At 45.1% G+C, this 17,894-nt stretch overlaps 1 protein-coding gene across 1 annotated transcript; it reads left to right on the plus strand.

Moving 5' to 3' along the window:
- The first annotated feature begins 814 nt into the window (after positions 1-814).
- LOC136588170 (uncharacterized) lies at positions 815-14,642 on the plus strand. The gene is made up of 6 exons (XM_066587188.1): positions 815-1,080; positions 2,636-2,744; positions 6,431-6,564; positions 6,996-7,369; positions 10,269-10,406; positions 10,784-14,642. Exons 2-5 carry the CDS (start codon positions 2,683-2,685, stop codon positions 10,380-10,382), a joined length of 684 nt encoding a protein of 227 aa, XP_066443285.1. The 5' UTR covers positions 815-1,080; positions 2,636-2,682; the 3' UTR covers positions 10,383-10,406; positions 10,784-14,642.
- The last annotated feature ends 3,252 nt before the right edge of the window (positions 14,643-17,894 follow it).

Raw genomic sequence — 17,894 nt, forward strand, 5'->3', positions numbered from 1 at the left:
CTATTACATATCTATCGCTCTCTATTACATATCTATCTCTCTATTACATATCTATCTCTCTCTATTACATATCTATCTCTCTCTATTACATAGCTATCTCACTCTATTACATATCTATCGCTCTCTATTACATATCTATCTCTCTATTTCATATCTATCTCTCTTTATATTACATATCTATCGCTCTCTATTACATATCTATCTCTCTATTTCATATCTATCTCTCTTTATATTACATATCTATCTCTCTCTATTACATATTCATCTATCGCTCTCTACTTCAAGTCTATCTAGCTCTCTTTATTACATATCTATCTCTATTTCATATTTATCTATCTCTGTTTCATATCTATCTATATTACATATCTATCTCTCTACTACATATCTATCTCGCTCTGTTACATATCTATCACTCTCTATTACATATATATCTATCTATATTACATATATATCTCTAATTCATACCTATCTATGTCTCTCTATTACATATCTCTCTATTACATATCTATCACTTTCTATTATATATCTATGTATTTCTCTCTATTACATATCTCTCTCTCTGTCATCTGTCTTCTTCATATCTGTCTATCTCTCTATTACATATCTATGTCTCTCTATATCATGTCTCTATTACATATCTCTATTTCATATCTATCTCTTTCTCTCTATTACATATCTATCTCTATTACATCTCTCTCTCTCACACCTATATATCTCTGTCATCTGCCTTCTTCATATCTTGTCTCTCTCTTTCCTATGTATACAGCTCTCTCTCTCTCCTCCTAGATGTGAGGCGGGGAGGCCGCATCCAGGAAGCGGAGCAGGGCGTGAGGGGATGTTTACCGCCGACTCCCCACGTCACGGCACCCTCCCCGCCAGCGCCATCTTAGCAGTCGTCGTTACAGTTCCCACATCTTGTGAAGTGAGGCAGGCAGCCCCGGGGCCGTGTGTACTAATGTGATCGGTACTGCTCTCCGCGGACTACAGCGCAGCCGGAAGACGTCCAGCCCCAAAAGGCGAGGAACTCTTCATTCTTTCCTCCAAACTGTATATGAGGCAGTAACAGTAACCGTGTCTGAGGTAAGTAGTGACTGCGGTGAGTAGTGACTGCGGTGAGTAGCGACGGCGGTGAGTAGCGACGGCGGTGAGTAGCGACGGCGGTGAGTAGTGACTGCGGTGAGTAGTGTCTGCGCGGGGCGCCGCTTTGTGGTCCTTGAACCCCGTCTTTTTTGCCTTGTTTTCGGCCATTGGAAAGGATAGTTTTCTGTGGCGCCGCCCCCGGTGGACAGCAGCGGTATTGCAGTGCGAGGACTAACCCTCCAGCTGCCCAGTATGGTGACTGGTGAAGGCTCCTTCACAGGAAGCTCCTTTAACCCCTCAGAGCCCAGACTGCTTCACTCCTAAAGGACCGGACGCTCTTGCCATATTTCCCATACGGTGTTTTTATGGCCGTGTTTCTTCTTCCCGTCACATATTGTTTATGTCGCCTGCGCAGCGGCTGGTGATGCAGACGAGCGCTCGGTTAGCGGGCCGGCAGTGAGCGGCGCTGTTCTTTAAGAAAGGGACGAGGATTTTCTGAGTATTTTTCCTCGCTCCTGAGCCGCTGTCACTAGTAGTCGGTGATCGGCCGCTGAGTCCCGGTCAGAATCTGCGGGTTTTGGCGGTTATTGATGAAGACGCTACATGTGACGCATCCTGAGGGCGGCTCCACAAGGGCGGCCATGACATGTATCTACGCTGCAAGCGTTGTGCTTTTGTGCGTCTTGCTGTACTTTTTGCCGTGGCAGGGACACTTCACGTTGGCGCTGGGCACACCCGTGCCACGATCTAACTCCCTATGGTCACAGCCTTTTTTCCCCCTTCCTTCTGTTTTTCCTCCCCTCCCTCTTATTTACAGTAGATGTCCGCCGGCTTGTTTTTTGCGGGTTTCAGGTCACCAGCTGCCATGGCAACCACAGGGCACACTGCCATCTCATCGCGGGCAACATCAATCGGGGCATTTAAATGCCGCTGCCAGCATTGCCCGGGGCTGTTAGCAGAGCTGTTGCGGGCACTCCCTAAGCGTGTATCCTTCCATAAGAACAACTTGCCTTCTTCCTTGTAGAGTAAGGCCGGTTGCTCGCGGACGGGTTTGAATTGCGGAATCTGCGATCTTCACCCGCGCGGATAACCCACAGTATTCCGCCCTCTTTGAAAGAATAGAGCATTGGCGTGTCCGCTCACATAAGCGGGCAGCGACTGCGATTTAAAATCCGCGCTCGTTCTATTCTTTCAGCGGGATCTGCACGGGCGGTTTCCGTTGAGGTCGATGGAAGCCGTCTGACCCGCGGCCCATCTGCAGTTGACCTAACGAACGGGCCGCGGTACCTGCGACGGCACAGGAAAAACAGATATTAAAAAAAATAATAAAACTCCGTACTGTGCATCTCCGACGGCGTTGTCATCCGCAATACAGAAAACAAAAGTCCGCAGGGTCACTGGCCGGGGTCAGAGCCGCTGCCGACTCCCGCATGCAGAATCTGGATCGCCCGTGTGTTACAGCAGCAGAAGGACGTCCAGCGCTGCGAAGATCAGTTCCATCGCTCGTGGTGATAAACCTCCTTATTAATGACTTCTTTGTCTTGTGTCTTTACAGACGTCGGTGGAAGGTTTTGCTTTGCTGGTTGTAAGTCCCTGGGAATTATGCCTTGTTGCCACGAAATGGTGAAATCTCCTTCAACATGTGAAATATGCGCTATACTACCGTAAGTGCGATTCGACTGCTTCCTGTTTGGATCGTCTGCTTTAGGCCTCCTGCACACAAGTGGGTCAGACCCCGCATTCGGGATTCCCGCAGCGGAGTTCGACCCAATGCCAGGTCTGCTTACCTGTCCGGCGTCTTGTCCTGTGCTGCCAATGTGCCGGGCGGCACATGCACCGTACAGGGGTCGCTGCGCATTCGCTATGGCAATGACGCGGTCTCCTGTGCTGCAAATGGGCATGCGCAGTTGAGAGGACGCCATTGCCATAGCGATGTTGCGGCTCCTGCAGCCACCCGCAATCATAATTTGCGGAATGTCTGCAGCACAGACGGCTTCCATTCACTTCAATGGAAGCCCACCGTGCATGTCCTGCAGCAGATTGCAGCATGCTGTGATCTCTTTCCCATGAGCGGAAAATCGCAATGGATTTCCGCTCGTGGCCAGGAAATCACTTTTTTTTCCATAGCGTGCTATGGGATGGATTTGCTGCAGAATGCGAAGGTGGAATCCTGCTCCGGATTTCACAGTGTAAATCCGCCCGTGAGCAGGAGGCCTTACAGAGTGTGTGCCCATACGGTGGGCAGTCTGGGACTCTTATCACTCACCAGTGACTCCTATCTTGGGGTTAGTCAGTTCTGTCACTGTAATGTTAAACGCTGAGGAGCAACTTCACCTCCAGTTGTTCTTACCAGATTGTGGTGCTTTCATATGGTGTCTGTCAGTGGAATATTCCAGGAGGATTTCCTGATGTATATTCCCAATGGATGCCTCGGTACAGGCGTATAGTGGCATCTGTCACACATAAGACTCCTGAGGAGACATTTGTAGGAGACCTAATAGCTGTCTACAAATATCTGAAGGGCTGTCACAGTGCAAAGGGATCAGCCCTATTCTCATCTGCACAAGGAAAGACTAGAAGCAATGGGATGAAACTGGAATGAAATGGGATGAAACAGTGAGGGGGATGAATGAGTGGAACAGGTTACCACAGGAGGTGGTGAGTTCTCCTTCAATGAAAGTCTTCAGATGCTGGACAGACATCTGTCTGGGATGATTCAGTGAATCCTGCACTGAGCAGGGGGTTGCACCCGATGACCCTGGAGGTCCCTTCCAACTCTACCAGTCTACGTTCCTCCATCTAGTTAATGGAGCAGGGGCTATGTAGCTTTTCCAATGCGTACCGTAAGACATTCCAACACAGCATGAATCTACATAAGACCTTGTACAGCAAAAGGGGGAGGAGTGCATTTCCCTAAATGTAAATTACCAAGACAGGTTCTGCACAGACACTAGGACTACAGGTAAACCTGAGAAATGTCAGCTTTAGGCCTAATGCACACGGCCGTGACGGGCTCTGCAGCGTCAACCCCAAAGACACCATACTTACCTCCGGATCCGCTGCGCGAAGTCCTGCATGACGCGCCGGCAGTGTCATATGACGCTGTGGCCGGGGGCGCGTATTCATGCTATACTTCCGCTGTGCTACAGCAGAAGTACAGCGTGAGAGACGGCTTCCATTGACTACAATGGAAGCCGTCTGCGTGTATGCCCGCAGCAAATAGGACATACCGCGGGTAATTTCACACTTCCGAATTCCACAGCATGTACATTGAGCTATTAGGTTCAATAGAACCTAATAGCTGCGGTGAAATGCCGCAGATTTCCACCGTGTTTCATGCAATGGAAATCCAGCCATAGGCATTAGCCCTTAAACACTGCAGAATTGTGAATTCTGCTCTGATATATAGGAATCAGAGTAGCACCCCTACAAACATATAATGGAGATCAAATGGTGGTAAGATATAGTGGACTTACCCTGGTACTCGGTGAAGTCACGTGGGTGATTCCCACCGGTACCTCCAAGTCCAGAAAAGCCTTTAAGAGTGGACGATCTTTGATCCCAATCCTTAATGGAGAGCTGCTCAGGTCTTTGTGTCCTCCCAAGCGGGGGGACCCAATGGTGTAGATTCCAAGGATAAAACGAAAAATGATCCAAGCGCTTCCCGGGAAAAAAGTGGATCCACTCAATGGATACTAAGTTAATTTGTGTATCGGGTTACTCTCCCATGGCGGGCGCCATCTTGGGGTGGAGTTTCACATGGGAGGGTTGGTACGTGATGACATCAGTGCGTTCTTGAGACCAGTGAATTAATCTTCTATGTCAAAGAATTCTCTAATGGGCACAGTGCTTTCTGTTTTGAGTCATCACTGAAGTTTGAGCAGCCCCTGGAGCAGAGATTTTGCCTTGCATGGAACAAGGATGACCCGGGTAGGTGATGACCCAATCCAGCACGGTTGACTGCCGTCCCCGGTGTTGGAGGTAAGATACCAGATGTACAAACCCCATACACGGATGACAGCTCGGGAAAGTACCTTGCCCTAAGCTGGTAACAGGGAGAGGGAAACTCCTACCTCTAAGCAGGGCTGGCGTCCTAATAAGAACAACCTTGTGGTCTTTCTCTAAACGCTGACTGACCCTGACAAGATAGAACACCTCTAGACAAAAGATAGAGCAATACCGAGGAGTATGGAAACAAAAGAGGAACAAACAGAAGCAGACTCACAAGGATGACAGACAGCAAGAAGCTAAACAAGAAGCTATGGAGCGAGTCTCACAACACTAAAGGCAAACTTACCTCCGGATCCACTGCGCGAAGTCCTGCATGACGCGCCGGCAGTGTCATATGACGCTGTGGCCGGGGGCGCGTATTCATGCTATACTTCTGCTGTGCTACAGCGGAAGTACAGCGTGACAGGTCGCTTCCATTGACTACAATGGAAGCCGTCCGCGTGTATGCCCGCGGTAAATAGGACATACCGCGGGTAATTTCACGCTGCCGAATTCCGCAGCATGTACATTGAGCTATTAGGTTCAATGGAACCTAATAGCTGCGGTGAAATGCCGCAAATTTCTGCCGTGTTTCATGCGGTGGAAATCCAGCCATAGGCATTAGCCCTTAAACACTGCAGAATTGTGAATTCTGCTCTGAAATCAGGATAAAGAAAAAACACACTTTAGCGCTCCGTTGAACTGTATCGATACATGTAAAGGTCTTACTTGTTAGGGGGTGCCTGGACTCCTGGCACCCCTCTCATTCAGAAAATCCAGTTGAGAAAGGCGTGTTCCAGCAGCGCGGTCGGGTCTCGGCAGCACGCCAGTCCAGCGGCGGGGCTCCAGGCACAGTGTTCTTCCTTCCGGGTCCGTGCTGCCGAGACCCAACCGCGCTGCTGGAATACGCCTTTCTCAACTGGATTTTCTGCTTTTCTGGATGTGAGGGGTGCCAGGAGTCCAGGCACCCCCTAACAAGTAAGACCTTTACATGTATCGATACAGTTCAACGGAGCGCTAAAGTGTGTTTTTTCTTTATCCTGATTTCATATTCTTTCCTCCTCAAACGCATTGTTTGGAGTTGCCTTTTAGCTGCTCTCCCTCCGGGATGTCCTAGGACCGTTGAATCTGATTTTACTACACCCTGGTACAAGAGGCTCAAGTGGACCAACAAACTGACCGGTTCCTAGTACGTAGGACCGGTTCAGTTGCGGTGAGTCCCCCCTTACACCAGTCCTTTCTCCACTATTCTCCATACACCATTGGAGCGCCGCTTCTGACCCATATTGAATTCTGCTCTGAGTGAGAATTGTGTATTGCTATCTGTGTATACTTATATGTTTTACATTGCTTCATGTAGAAAAAATGGAGTTCACAAGCATCTGGGCAAAATTACAAATGAAGAGTTCACCAATGCTGTCGTCCATTCGTCTATCCCGGAGCCGTGTGCTGTAGCCCGCATATCTGATCTCGTTCAGCTTCTGCAAGAGAATCGTAAGTAATGGGACTGATCACTGAGTGTATACTGATATTACCGCACTACATTATGTTTTACAGCAGTCTGCGGTTGTTCCCCCTGCAGTGTATTCTAGGGAGGGCACACAGCACCCATAATACATAGGGAGGGCACACAGCACCCATAATACATAGGGAGGGCACACAGCACCCATAATACATAGGGAGGGCACACAGCACCCATAATTGCTTTTGAGGCTTTGCACACACACGACTCTTCACACAGATCAATGTTCCATGGGGAAATCCCTGCATGTCCTATTTCCGTCCATTTTCACAGACAAGAATAGCGCATGCGAGCAAGCGGGTCCCTTGTATGTCATCCGTCTGTGTGTTGTCCTAGTTATAACTTGCGTACAGCTGTGATCCCAATTGTAAATTCTGTATTTTTATATTTCCTTCCATAACAGCAAAGAACCTTGAAGCGGTTTCAACATTTGTGCAAGACAATAAAGACAAGTCAATAGAATTTGAGAGCAGCGACTATTACCTGCGCTTGTGTGATCTTAACGGCACTATTTACATGGGGCAGAAGTTTATGCAGGAAGGCTGGGAACAGTTGTATCTCCCCAAAGAAACCAAGATGCAGGTCTTGGGCACGCTAGAGAGCAGGCAGGTCTGGCAGCCCTCTGTGGAGTGGATCGTACTTGTGGGGGAGGATGGATGTATCTACGCTTATGAGGAAGAAGAGATGCAATTAATTGCAAGAAGCATGAGTGAATTTGTAAAAGATGGCAAGGGGAAAGTTTATTCCTCATACTATTATCCTGACTCTGACAGTGAGGTAGGATGTGATTCTGATATTTGTCATTCCTTCTGATTTATATTCCCTTTTCATCTTCCCCATAATTGAATTCAAGTTCTTCAAGCATGAAATCAATACTAGACTTCACTCCGGACTTGGTGGTGAGATGCTTTCCTAATACACGAGCGGAAATGGAGAGTGTTACACTAAGAAGGAATTGGTGGAATCTCATAAAACCTGGTAGATACGTAGCGTCATACTCAGAATCAATGATGGCAAATTGGAGTGAAGCAGACAGTGTATTACACTCTTGGATCCTTGCAGGCATTGAGTCAATAAGTGCTTTGGTATCTTGTTGGGGTCTCTCCGTGACTTGTGCAGAGGGTTGTACAGTTTGGGGTGCGTGGTCATGTGACGTAACACGTCTACCTATGGTATTCCAGACATGCTCTATTGGAAATAAATCTGGGGACCATGCAAGCCGATCCATGGTTGTGGCACCTTGCAATGCAAGTCTTGTGATGGCCGCACTATGCAGGTGAGCATTATCCTGTTGGAAGATACTATTTTGGATGGTGGTCATCAAGTGTATAACATGGTGTGCCACTCTGTCTACATACTGGCAGGCAGTCATTGTGCCTTCAAGTACCCACCACTGAGTCCTGCTGTCATAACTTATCTCCCCTCCATTCCTACCTTCCCAAATATGACTCCAGGGGTTGGACCTGTGTGGCACTCTGAAAACACAGCGGGGCGGGCTCTTTTCCAAACCCCTGACTGATACGTTGATGATTACGTATTACATCACTTTGGGCTCGACATGAAACACAACTGTTCTCCATTCACGTGTCCAGCAGTACAGTGGGTTATGCTGTGTTTTTAGATGGAACATAATCATTCAAACTAGCGAAGTTGAACGATAATCATTCAGTCCAAAAATGCGAGTCAACAGATAACGAGAATCGTTCGCTTCTTGTTCATCAATCAGTTTTTGCAGGCCTAAAAAACCATCGTTGGCTTCTTCAGTTGAAACCTTAATCGTTCTGTTCCTCTCACTCACTTATACAGCGGCTGAGCGATTCTCGTTTGAATGAGCCAACGATGTATTTGTCCGTCTAAACGGGCTGCATGAGAGCGAACAAGTTGGTCACTTGTTCGTTCAAACGAGAATCGGCTCATCTAGAAGGTCCCATTGCTGTCGCTGGCAGGAAATCGGGTTAATGGAACACCCTGCATAGGGGTCTGAGAATGCAATCTGCTTACGTTTCGTGGTGTGACTCTGACTTCAACCACTGCTTGGATCTGTGCACCAGTCGTCCGTCTATCTGCCATCACCACAGTTTGGCGGTCTTCGCATGGCATTGTCCTTCTGTATGGACCTGTTCGAGGACTGGAGCCTCCCTGTGCCCACTGAGTAACCAGTCTCCCTACTGACATTGCACTACGGCCGGTTCTCCTGGAGATTTCATAATGTCCCTATTTCGAACGTGCCAATTATCCAACCCCTTTCAACATCAAATGTTTGAGTGTACGGAATTCGTACTCAGATTTGGCATACCTGCCCACTGGCAGTCTGTGGACCAAAGGATCTTCTTATAGAACACACACTTTATGACTTACAAACTAAAACAATGCAGCATCTTGCATGATAAAGGGCCTCATAACTTGTATACTAATACCCAGACTTCAACCATTCAAGTGGAATACATTTTCTTCAGTTCTGTCTGGGTGTAACACTTGTTCAGTTTCCCCTCGTGTGATGCTTTCCTTCTCTTGTGGCCTCTCAGTAGGCGGTAATATTCCCCAGTCTGCAGAAATAATCGGGAAAGCTTTTGTCCGCCTGCAGATGGCCAGGTTGGATCCCCTGCGAGAATTCTAGCAGCAGGCTCTGACTCACGCCCCTGCAGGGACCAGTGCGGGTCTCACCTGCTCCCGCGGCTCTGTGATGTGCCGGCTGTCGCCCAGCTGGCACATGCGCAGAGTGGAGCCGGCGTGCCGGGAGTGACATTTTTGTGCGGGCCTCTGCAAGACTCCCGCACAGAAATAGAACATGCCGCCATTTGTTTTCCGCACGTATTTTCACGCGGACAAATCGTGGCCGTCTGCATAAGATTGCGTTTTGTAATGCAATCCTATGGCAGCAGCCACGGGCGGCAATTCTGCGGGAAATCCCTCCGAAATTTCTGCCCCTGTGCAGGGGGCCTCTCTCTCTACAGATCATGTAAATCCCTTTGATGTAAATTAGGAATTTCAAACCATAAATAGGGCAATTTGCTAAGCTATATGTGCTAATATATTCTAGGAACTGGTGTGTACCTGGCATCTTGTGCAGTTGCCTCGGCAAAACGACCACCTTGTCTGACAACTGCATCTCCTGCTGCAAACCTCACCGAGCTGCTCCGTTTCACTTTACAAGTACATTCATACTCCTTCACCAGAAGCTCGCAGTGGCAGAAACGCACAGTGCGGTTCTTGTCACAGATTTCATTATAAACTGACATGTTGAAGACTTAAAATCCTCCCCGTGTGGATCCCATGCAGATTTTGTTTCCGGGGTATGTGGATGAGAATGGTCTATATCTCCTCCACTTTTCTCTGGTAGAACATGTGCCCTGTATGGCCGTACTCTTATGGCTTGTTACATTTTTATTAGAGATGAGTGAGTATACTCGCTAAGGCACATTACTCGAGCGAGCAGTGCCTTAGCCGAGTATCTCCCCACTCATCTCTAAAGATTCGGGCGCCGTCGCGGGTGACAGGTGAGTTGCGGCGGGGAACGGGAGGGAGAGCGAGATCTCCCCTCCATTCCTCCCCGCCGGCCCCCGAATCTTTAGAGACGAGTGTGGAGATACTCGGCTAAGGCACTACTCGCTCGAGTAATGTGCCTTAGCGAGTATACTCGCTCATCTCTAATTTTTATCTTTATTATTGCTTGTAGGATGAAAGTATGCCACAAGATCAAGAAATACTGAAAATCAGGAAGGAAACAAGGGATTTTGTGAACAAAAGCGCAAAGGCGTTTGACAATTTCCACAGTTTGTTTTCAACATAAAAACCGCCTCACCAACAAGAAAAGGTAACCGAACCAAGGTTGTACAGTAATGTGAGAATGCATGTGTCCTAACCTGGCAGCATAGTGATGGGTAAAGCGCTCCGTGGCCTGACAGAACCTTTGCTCAGAGTTCTAATTCATTCTTGTTTAGGAAGAGAAGTAAAAGCCACATTTCGTGCCACAGTGTTGGAACTAGTTACATTTTGTTTTTTTCTTTCAGAAATGTCGTCCTTCCAGTTAGAATTGTTCTTTTACAGGAAAGGGAACTTCACTGCTTTAAAGGCAGATTTCTTTATGCCAGAACTTGTCTATAATCGTAGTGCCCTTTTTATGGCATAAAACCTGCATTTATGCTAATGGCGCATCCAAGATTCCTCTAATATGCAGTTTTTCTCTTAAAGGTGCTATCTGGCCTGGTGGAGCCTGACCCCCGCGATGAGACTAGCGCTGCTGCTACAAAACTCCTGCAAACCCTTCTGCTTTAGCTACATGGTAAGCACTAACACAAAGGTGAGGGCCCAGGACACCCTCTAGCCTCAGCCTTCAGGCAAACAACAACTGGAGCTATACAAATTCTTTATAAAACCACACAGTCTCTCCCACACGAGGCCCCAAGATGGCTCCAGAGGCCAGCGCGGCGCACCGTGGTGCAGACAACTGATGCGTAGAGGTACAGATGCTTTTTCAATCTTCAGGGGCTGTCTTAAAAAGATAACTAAAGCACTAGCGGACATTAAGGCAGATATCCGCTATATTGTTAACAGCGTTAAGTCCCTAGAGCAAAGCCTACCATACAGTTGTACATTCTAACACAGCACTGAAGGAGCAAGTACTTCTACAACAATCCCAAATGAATCAGGCCTTCCTCCTGGAAGACCAGGAAAACAGGAGTAGAAGGAAGAATATAAGAATTAGAGGCCTCCTTGAAGATCAGGACTCCACCTGCTACAGTCAGATCCATCTTCACTGACAGTGGCAGACAAAATGTTTTATTGAAGGAGTACACAGGGCCATCCGACCCAAGCCTTCTGACCCACCCAGAGATGTCCTTTCCGGGTTACTGAGCTACGGTGATACCGCTTTCATTCCGTGAACATGGAGTAATCACAAATAACAGAGCTACCCAACCTTTCTATCAGGAATTGGCTCTCACAAACACATCACCCTCAGGCACCCATGGGATCTGCAATCTTGCTGGGAGGTTCTGGAAATGGAACCCTTGGACATACCATTATGGCTACCTCTCCCGGAAAGGGAGACCTTTCCTAATCTACCCTCGTCTGAGACATGGACATTATGCCTGTCCTGTCGGAAGATGAAACCTGAGATTTCCTGTTCCAGCTGTGGCAGAAGCCATATCTGTAGCATTTCTAGTGAGTTGGGCATCCTGGACACGCAACGGGTTTTCTGATGGTCCCTTGGCTGGCCTGCAGCTTGTCCGACCCTCCCATTTAGCGAGCAGGACTGTACTTCACTGTATCTTGCTAAAAAAAAAAAAAAAAAAAAAAGTCCATTATATCTTAATCCACATTATCACTAACGCCTGTGGTGTGACTTCCTGTTCCTATACTTGTATCGGCACAGTACAAGCTATTTGGCAAGCCTATATTCACTAATTTGTACACTGTGCTACATTTTTTTTCTTTATATTCATGTAATAAAGATTTGATTGAAAAGAGGCTGGGGTTTAAATTTCTTGCACCTCTGAATTGGACCAGCCGTTTTCAGCTGTGTCACGTGGTACTGTGGGCACCCGATGTTGGTGATGTCAGGTAGGGGACAGGCTGTAGGCTCATTATAAGTAAGCAAGCTTCTCTTGTTATCAGCACCAATGCAGTGATAGCAAGAGGGGTTTACTTAATTATTCTAATGAGCCTGCAGGCCATCTCTCACCTATGATGTCACTGACATCTGGCGTCCACAATACCACATGAGTCCGAGGTGTTAAGATCTTTCAATCCCCAAATAGCCCATATCTATGTTTATGTCTCAGAGCGGAGTAGATGAGAAGTATCTTAAACTTTAGGACTATTGAAATGCTCAAGCTTAACCAGACACAGCGCAAATCTTTGTCAGTGTTTTCATATGTTCATCAGTGAAGGTATTCTGTTTAGAGCAGGCGGTCATAAAAGTAGATAAACCAGGTAATTGTCTGTATATAGACAAAATGTAACCAAAAGCACTTTAAAAGGGAACATTGCACTAGCAAAGCTCTAATTGGCATGTTCAAATATTATTCCATGTGCTGGAAATGAAGCTGTCTTAACCCCTTAAGGAGCAGACACTTTTTAGGGATTCTAGTCATGTGGTAGTTTTACTGCCCTAATAAATATATATATATATATATATTGCCTTTTAGCTACCAAAATTATTTCTGCTTCGTCTTTTTTTTTTCTCCCGTGACCTAGGGCTATTTTTTAAATATCTTTTTCACTGACTTTCTTTTCAGTTTTCTTTTTTAAAAGTATGGGAACGAGTTCCTCATTTTGTTTCAGACATTTTGATATATAATATGTATGGTTTTGGATTACAGGGCACATACAGCGATGGTTTTGGTTGACGTCAGCTGTGGGTTATTTTCTTTCTTATGTATATTTTTATTCTGTATTTTTTTTCTTTGTTATTTTGTTTCTTACTATCTATGTCCCCTGTGACATCATATAAGACCTTTGGGGGACATTCACATGTTTTTCATTTTTTTATTATTTGATACTTTTCCATTGTAGCTGGGGCATCCATAGGAGCCCCAGTTAGAGGGAAAAAATCCCCTGTAGTGACATTAGCCACTGGCAAAGCTGATCAGGGTCTACTACGTCCCTGTAGCTCATTGCAGTTCATATCGCTCATTGAGCGATGTGTACTAAAGGAAGTAGGAAGCAGAAAGGTTTAAAACCCACTTTTCCCTCCTACTGCAAATTATCAGCTGTGACTAACAGCTGACAACCCGTCCTGCTTCTGACTGATTGCAGGAGGCTTTAATCCCAGCCGTAATTTTACATACGGCTGGACTTTAAGCCTGGGACCAAGCGCCATAAATTTACAGTGCCTCGTCCTAAATGGGTTTATCAGCGCAGAACTAAAAAACTAATGTATTACTGTTTCAAAGGCTGGGGAAAAGTCCACAGCAAACAATAAGAGCTACCCCCATATGTTTGTACATGGTACCTCATGGCCTGGAGATACTGGTCTGAAACGCATCCTTGGTATGCTTTAAAGATCATTCTCTAATGGGGGAGTGCCACTTGCAAAGTGATTTTTTTTTTTTTTCCCAACGGCTGGACCTCATCTGTAATAGTCAGGAAAAGGCTCTTTACCCCTTAAGGACACGGCCATTTTGGCTCAAAGAAATTAAGAATTTTGGGTGCATTTTCATCTCCACTTTTCAAAAGCCATAACTTTATTTTTCCTTTGACATGGCTATATGAGGTGTTGTGGTTTTTTTTTGTTTTTTTTTTTAACGCGGGGAAGTAGTTTATATTGGTACCATTATTGGATGCATATAATGTATTGTAAAACTTTTAATTTTTTTTAAAGACAGAGAGAGAAAACATCAATTCTGACTTTTTTTTCCCTCTGCCGATCAGTGCAATTATGACCATACCAAAATTACCTATAAGTACCCCACAGCCAGGACATGAACTTAAGCCAATTTCAGAGAAGTGTAATGATGCTGTGAATTTGGGTCAGTAGACCGATGGTCCTATCAGGACACTTGTCCATAATACAGATGCAAAAATGCACCCCCTAATACACATCTAAAACTAGTCTGAGGCCTCGTTCACACGGGACGACTCGTTTAACCGAGTAAGTGCTGCCGCTGCTAGTTTCCCATGTAAAATGTTTAAACAGGCAGATCGTTGCTGAGAATCGCTAACTTCTCGCTCAGCGCTTGATGTTCTATGTAAAACAGCGGGGAGCGGTTAGACACAGTGAGAAGAGCCAGCGATTCCCTTTATGTAGGATGAAACTGAGCAACAAACAAAAAGCAAACGCATAGTGCGCGATGGCTTTGTGTTCAGACTAACCAGTATCAACCATTTTTGTTTGAACAGGATTTGAGTGGCAATTATGTGTAAATGGGCCTTTTGTGTCTTTCCTTTTCAGTTGATTTCCTTTGAAGATCTTATCAAACTATCCTACAATAAATCTGTATCCACAAGTTGTGTTTTTTTACCTTTTTTACAGCACATATTTTTCTATAAACTTTGTAGTTAAGATTGTGTCAAGTTGTATATAAATGAATAAACTGTTGCAGCAGATTATGGTCTTTCCCCCTATTCCTGTACATGTGTTGTGGTTTTGGAAGTGTGTACAGCATTATATTATATAGCTTGATGTACAGATTAGACATGTTTTTGAGCTTTCCTATCTGCTATAAGAAGATGAAGCTTCTCCATTGCTTGTTTGCCAGGAAGAAACCTCTCTGCATAAAATGGGAACAGTTGTATCATCCAACCCCCAAAATGATTTATCCTGGGGCCACAGTGATTGCTATTGGCCACCATATTTGCTGACCTGTAGCCAGCGTGGTTGTGCACTGATTAGCACAGTTGCCTACGGGTATGTTCACACGGCAGAATCCGATGCGCATTTATCTGCATGTATTCCAGCACTAAAAGCTGTTGGCGGAATAGGCACAGCGTTCACATGAAACATCTGCCATGTAAACAATACCCCGAGGCTCCTGGGATCAAATTCGTATATTCTCTTCATGATTTCATTCGTTTCCTCCCACAAGTTGAAAAAAAAAAATTGAATAAGTTATTTTGGAATTTCGATTACGAGCCACAATTAGAGAGCGTTAGACTAAAGTGAGTGATGCCAGTATCTCAACAATGTTGTGGAATATGTTAGCACTATAAAAAGAGCTAAAAATATTCAGAAATCCATTTGGGAAGGGACTTGTTATTTGTATAGTGCCAACTTATTCCACAGCGCTTTCAGGTAATTTATTTATTACCTCCCAGCAAGCTGGAGCCGGCTACCTGAATCATGCGGGGATTGAACTCGCAGCCTTAAGGTTGTGAGCGAGAGCTTAGGGCTGCATACTGCTGCCTTAACCCCTTAGTGACGGAGCTTTTTTCCATTTTTGTTTTTTCCTCCTCCCTTTTAAAACATCGTAGCTCCTTTATTTATCCATCAATGTCGCTGTATGAGGGCTTGTTTTTTTTTGCGGGACGAGTTGTATTTTTCAATGGCACTATTTATTGTACCATGTAATTTACTGAAAAACTTTTTAAAAATTCTGAGCGGAGAGAAATGGAAAAAAAACGACATTCCACCATCTTTCGGTGCATCCTGTCTCTACGGCGCACAAACTGCAACAAAAATGACCTGACATTTTTATTCTATGGGTCAGTACGATTACTACGATACCAAACATTTTTTTTTTTTGCTGTACTACTTTTATTTTATTTTTTTTAAAGATATTTAATTTTTGCAAATTATTTTCTGTCTCCATTTTCTGCGCACAATAACTTTTTAATTTTTTTGGCGAGACAGTTAGGTGAAGGCTCATTTTGTGTGGTACGTTCTGTCGCTTCCGTTGGTACCATTTTCGCATACAATTGACTTTTTGATCGCTTTTTATTACATTTTTTCTCGGAAATAGGGTGACCAAAAAAGTGCATTTTGGGCGTTCATTATTTATTTATTTATTTTTATTTTTTTTGGACCACGTTCACCGTGTGGGGTAAATAATACTTTACTTTGATAGATCAGACTTTTACGGATGCAGCGATGCCAAACACATAGTTTTTCATTATGATTTTTTTTTTGTTGCAAGCATGGCAAAAGGGTTTTTTTTGTTTAACTTTATATTACTTTTTAAAAAAAAATAATTACTAAAACTTTACTGATCTTATTTTTGCACTTTCTTTTAGTTCTAGAGGACTACAACCAGCGATGCTTTGATCACTCCTGCAGTATGACGTAATGCAATAGCATTATGTCATACTGCTTTTTTTTTACAGGCAGTCTATCAAGCCACCCCACGGGGATGGCTTGATAGGCCCCAGGGCTGTCTTGAGAGACTGCCTTCTGCCCCCGGCTGCCATGACACCTGCACGGCTCCCCCGATCTCACCGCGGGGGGGCGTATGGGACATCGTGCGGGGGATTGGCATTTAAAGGGTTAATAGCCGCAATTGGCCGAACGGACGATTTTGCGGCTATTGCCCGCGGGTGTCAGCTGTAATAAACAGCTGACGCCCACACTGTATGGAGGGAGATAGCAGCGCTATATCCCTCCATACACGTCCTGCAATAGCAGGATGTAAAAAGACTATAGGGCCGTCACTAAGGGGGTTAATACTCTGCGTCACGCGAAGCCCCTTTAGGTATCAATAAAAGTTTCAGCAAGTGATGAACAGTAATGAGATGGTTTCATACACTCTTTGTCAATCTAGAAGCAGCTCAAGGTTGTACAGCTCCCCAAAAGTTGTATGTTAAGAAAAGATACTCAATACTTGAGATATCTAACCCCACTACCCACAGCAGAACCCCGCCTAGTGTTTTATATGGTACTAGCTTACCCGTCGCGCGTTGCTGCGAAGACAGACATACATTCGTTTATATATATATATATATATATATATATATATATATATATATATATATAAATAACAACCAATCACAGCGCAGCTTTCATGTTACCTCAGTGGTATAATATATAACAACCAATCGCAGCGCAGCTTTCATGTTACCTCAGCGGTATAATATATAACAACCAATCACAGCGCAGCTTTCATGTTACCTCAGCAGTAAGAGAAATAACCAATCACAGCACAACTTTTATTCTGCCTCAGCAATATAAAAAGTAGCAACCAATCACAGTGCAGCACTCATTTTACCTCAGCGGTATATAGCAACCAATCACAGCACAGCTTTCATGTAACCTCAGTAGTATAAGAAGTAGCAACCAATCACAGCACAGCTTTCATGTTGCCTCAGCAGTATAATATATAGCAACCAATCACAGCACAGCTTTTATTTTACCTCAGCATTCTCAATATCCAGCAATTGTCTTGCGAAACGTTCGGTGGATGCATCATTTTCTGGTTGAACACGCCTCCCGTTGCTCGTAATGCCTTTTGCTTTCGTGCTTGAGATGGAAATCAAACGATCTTTGTCTGGGGGGCATAACTGTCGACGATGCTCGCACGCGCGCCACCTATCGTAGGATAGTTGTACTATGCCAGTAATCTTCCCATGAGTGTACTCAACAACTTCCCAAAGTTTCATGGCGATTGGATGAATGGTGTAGTAATGCATAAAGGACAAACAGACATACATTCATTTTTATATATAGATGACATCAGGAAGTGAGAGAATTAGATTCTGTACGTAAAATTTGGACGCTAATTCTTTTGCGCTTAGAATTGAATAATCAAGTTGGGACCCATCAACTTTTCCTATTTATGACATAATCAATGCTCGTGCCAAATTTCATGTTTCTATGACATCGGGAAGTGAGAGAATTAGTGGCAATGATGGAAATCGAACAATCTAAGTG

The sequence above is a fragment of the Eleutherodactylus coqui genome, chromosome 13 (genome assembly GCF_035609145.1).
Source record: "Eleutherodactylus coqui strain aEleCoq1 chromosome 13, aEleCoq1.hap1, whole genome shotgun sequence".
In the NCBI taxonomy this organism is placed as follows: domain Eukaryota; kingdom Metazoa; phylum Chordata; class Amphibia; order Anura; family Eleutherodactylidae; genus Eleutherodactylus; species Eleutherodactylus coqui.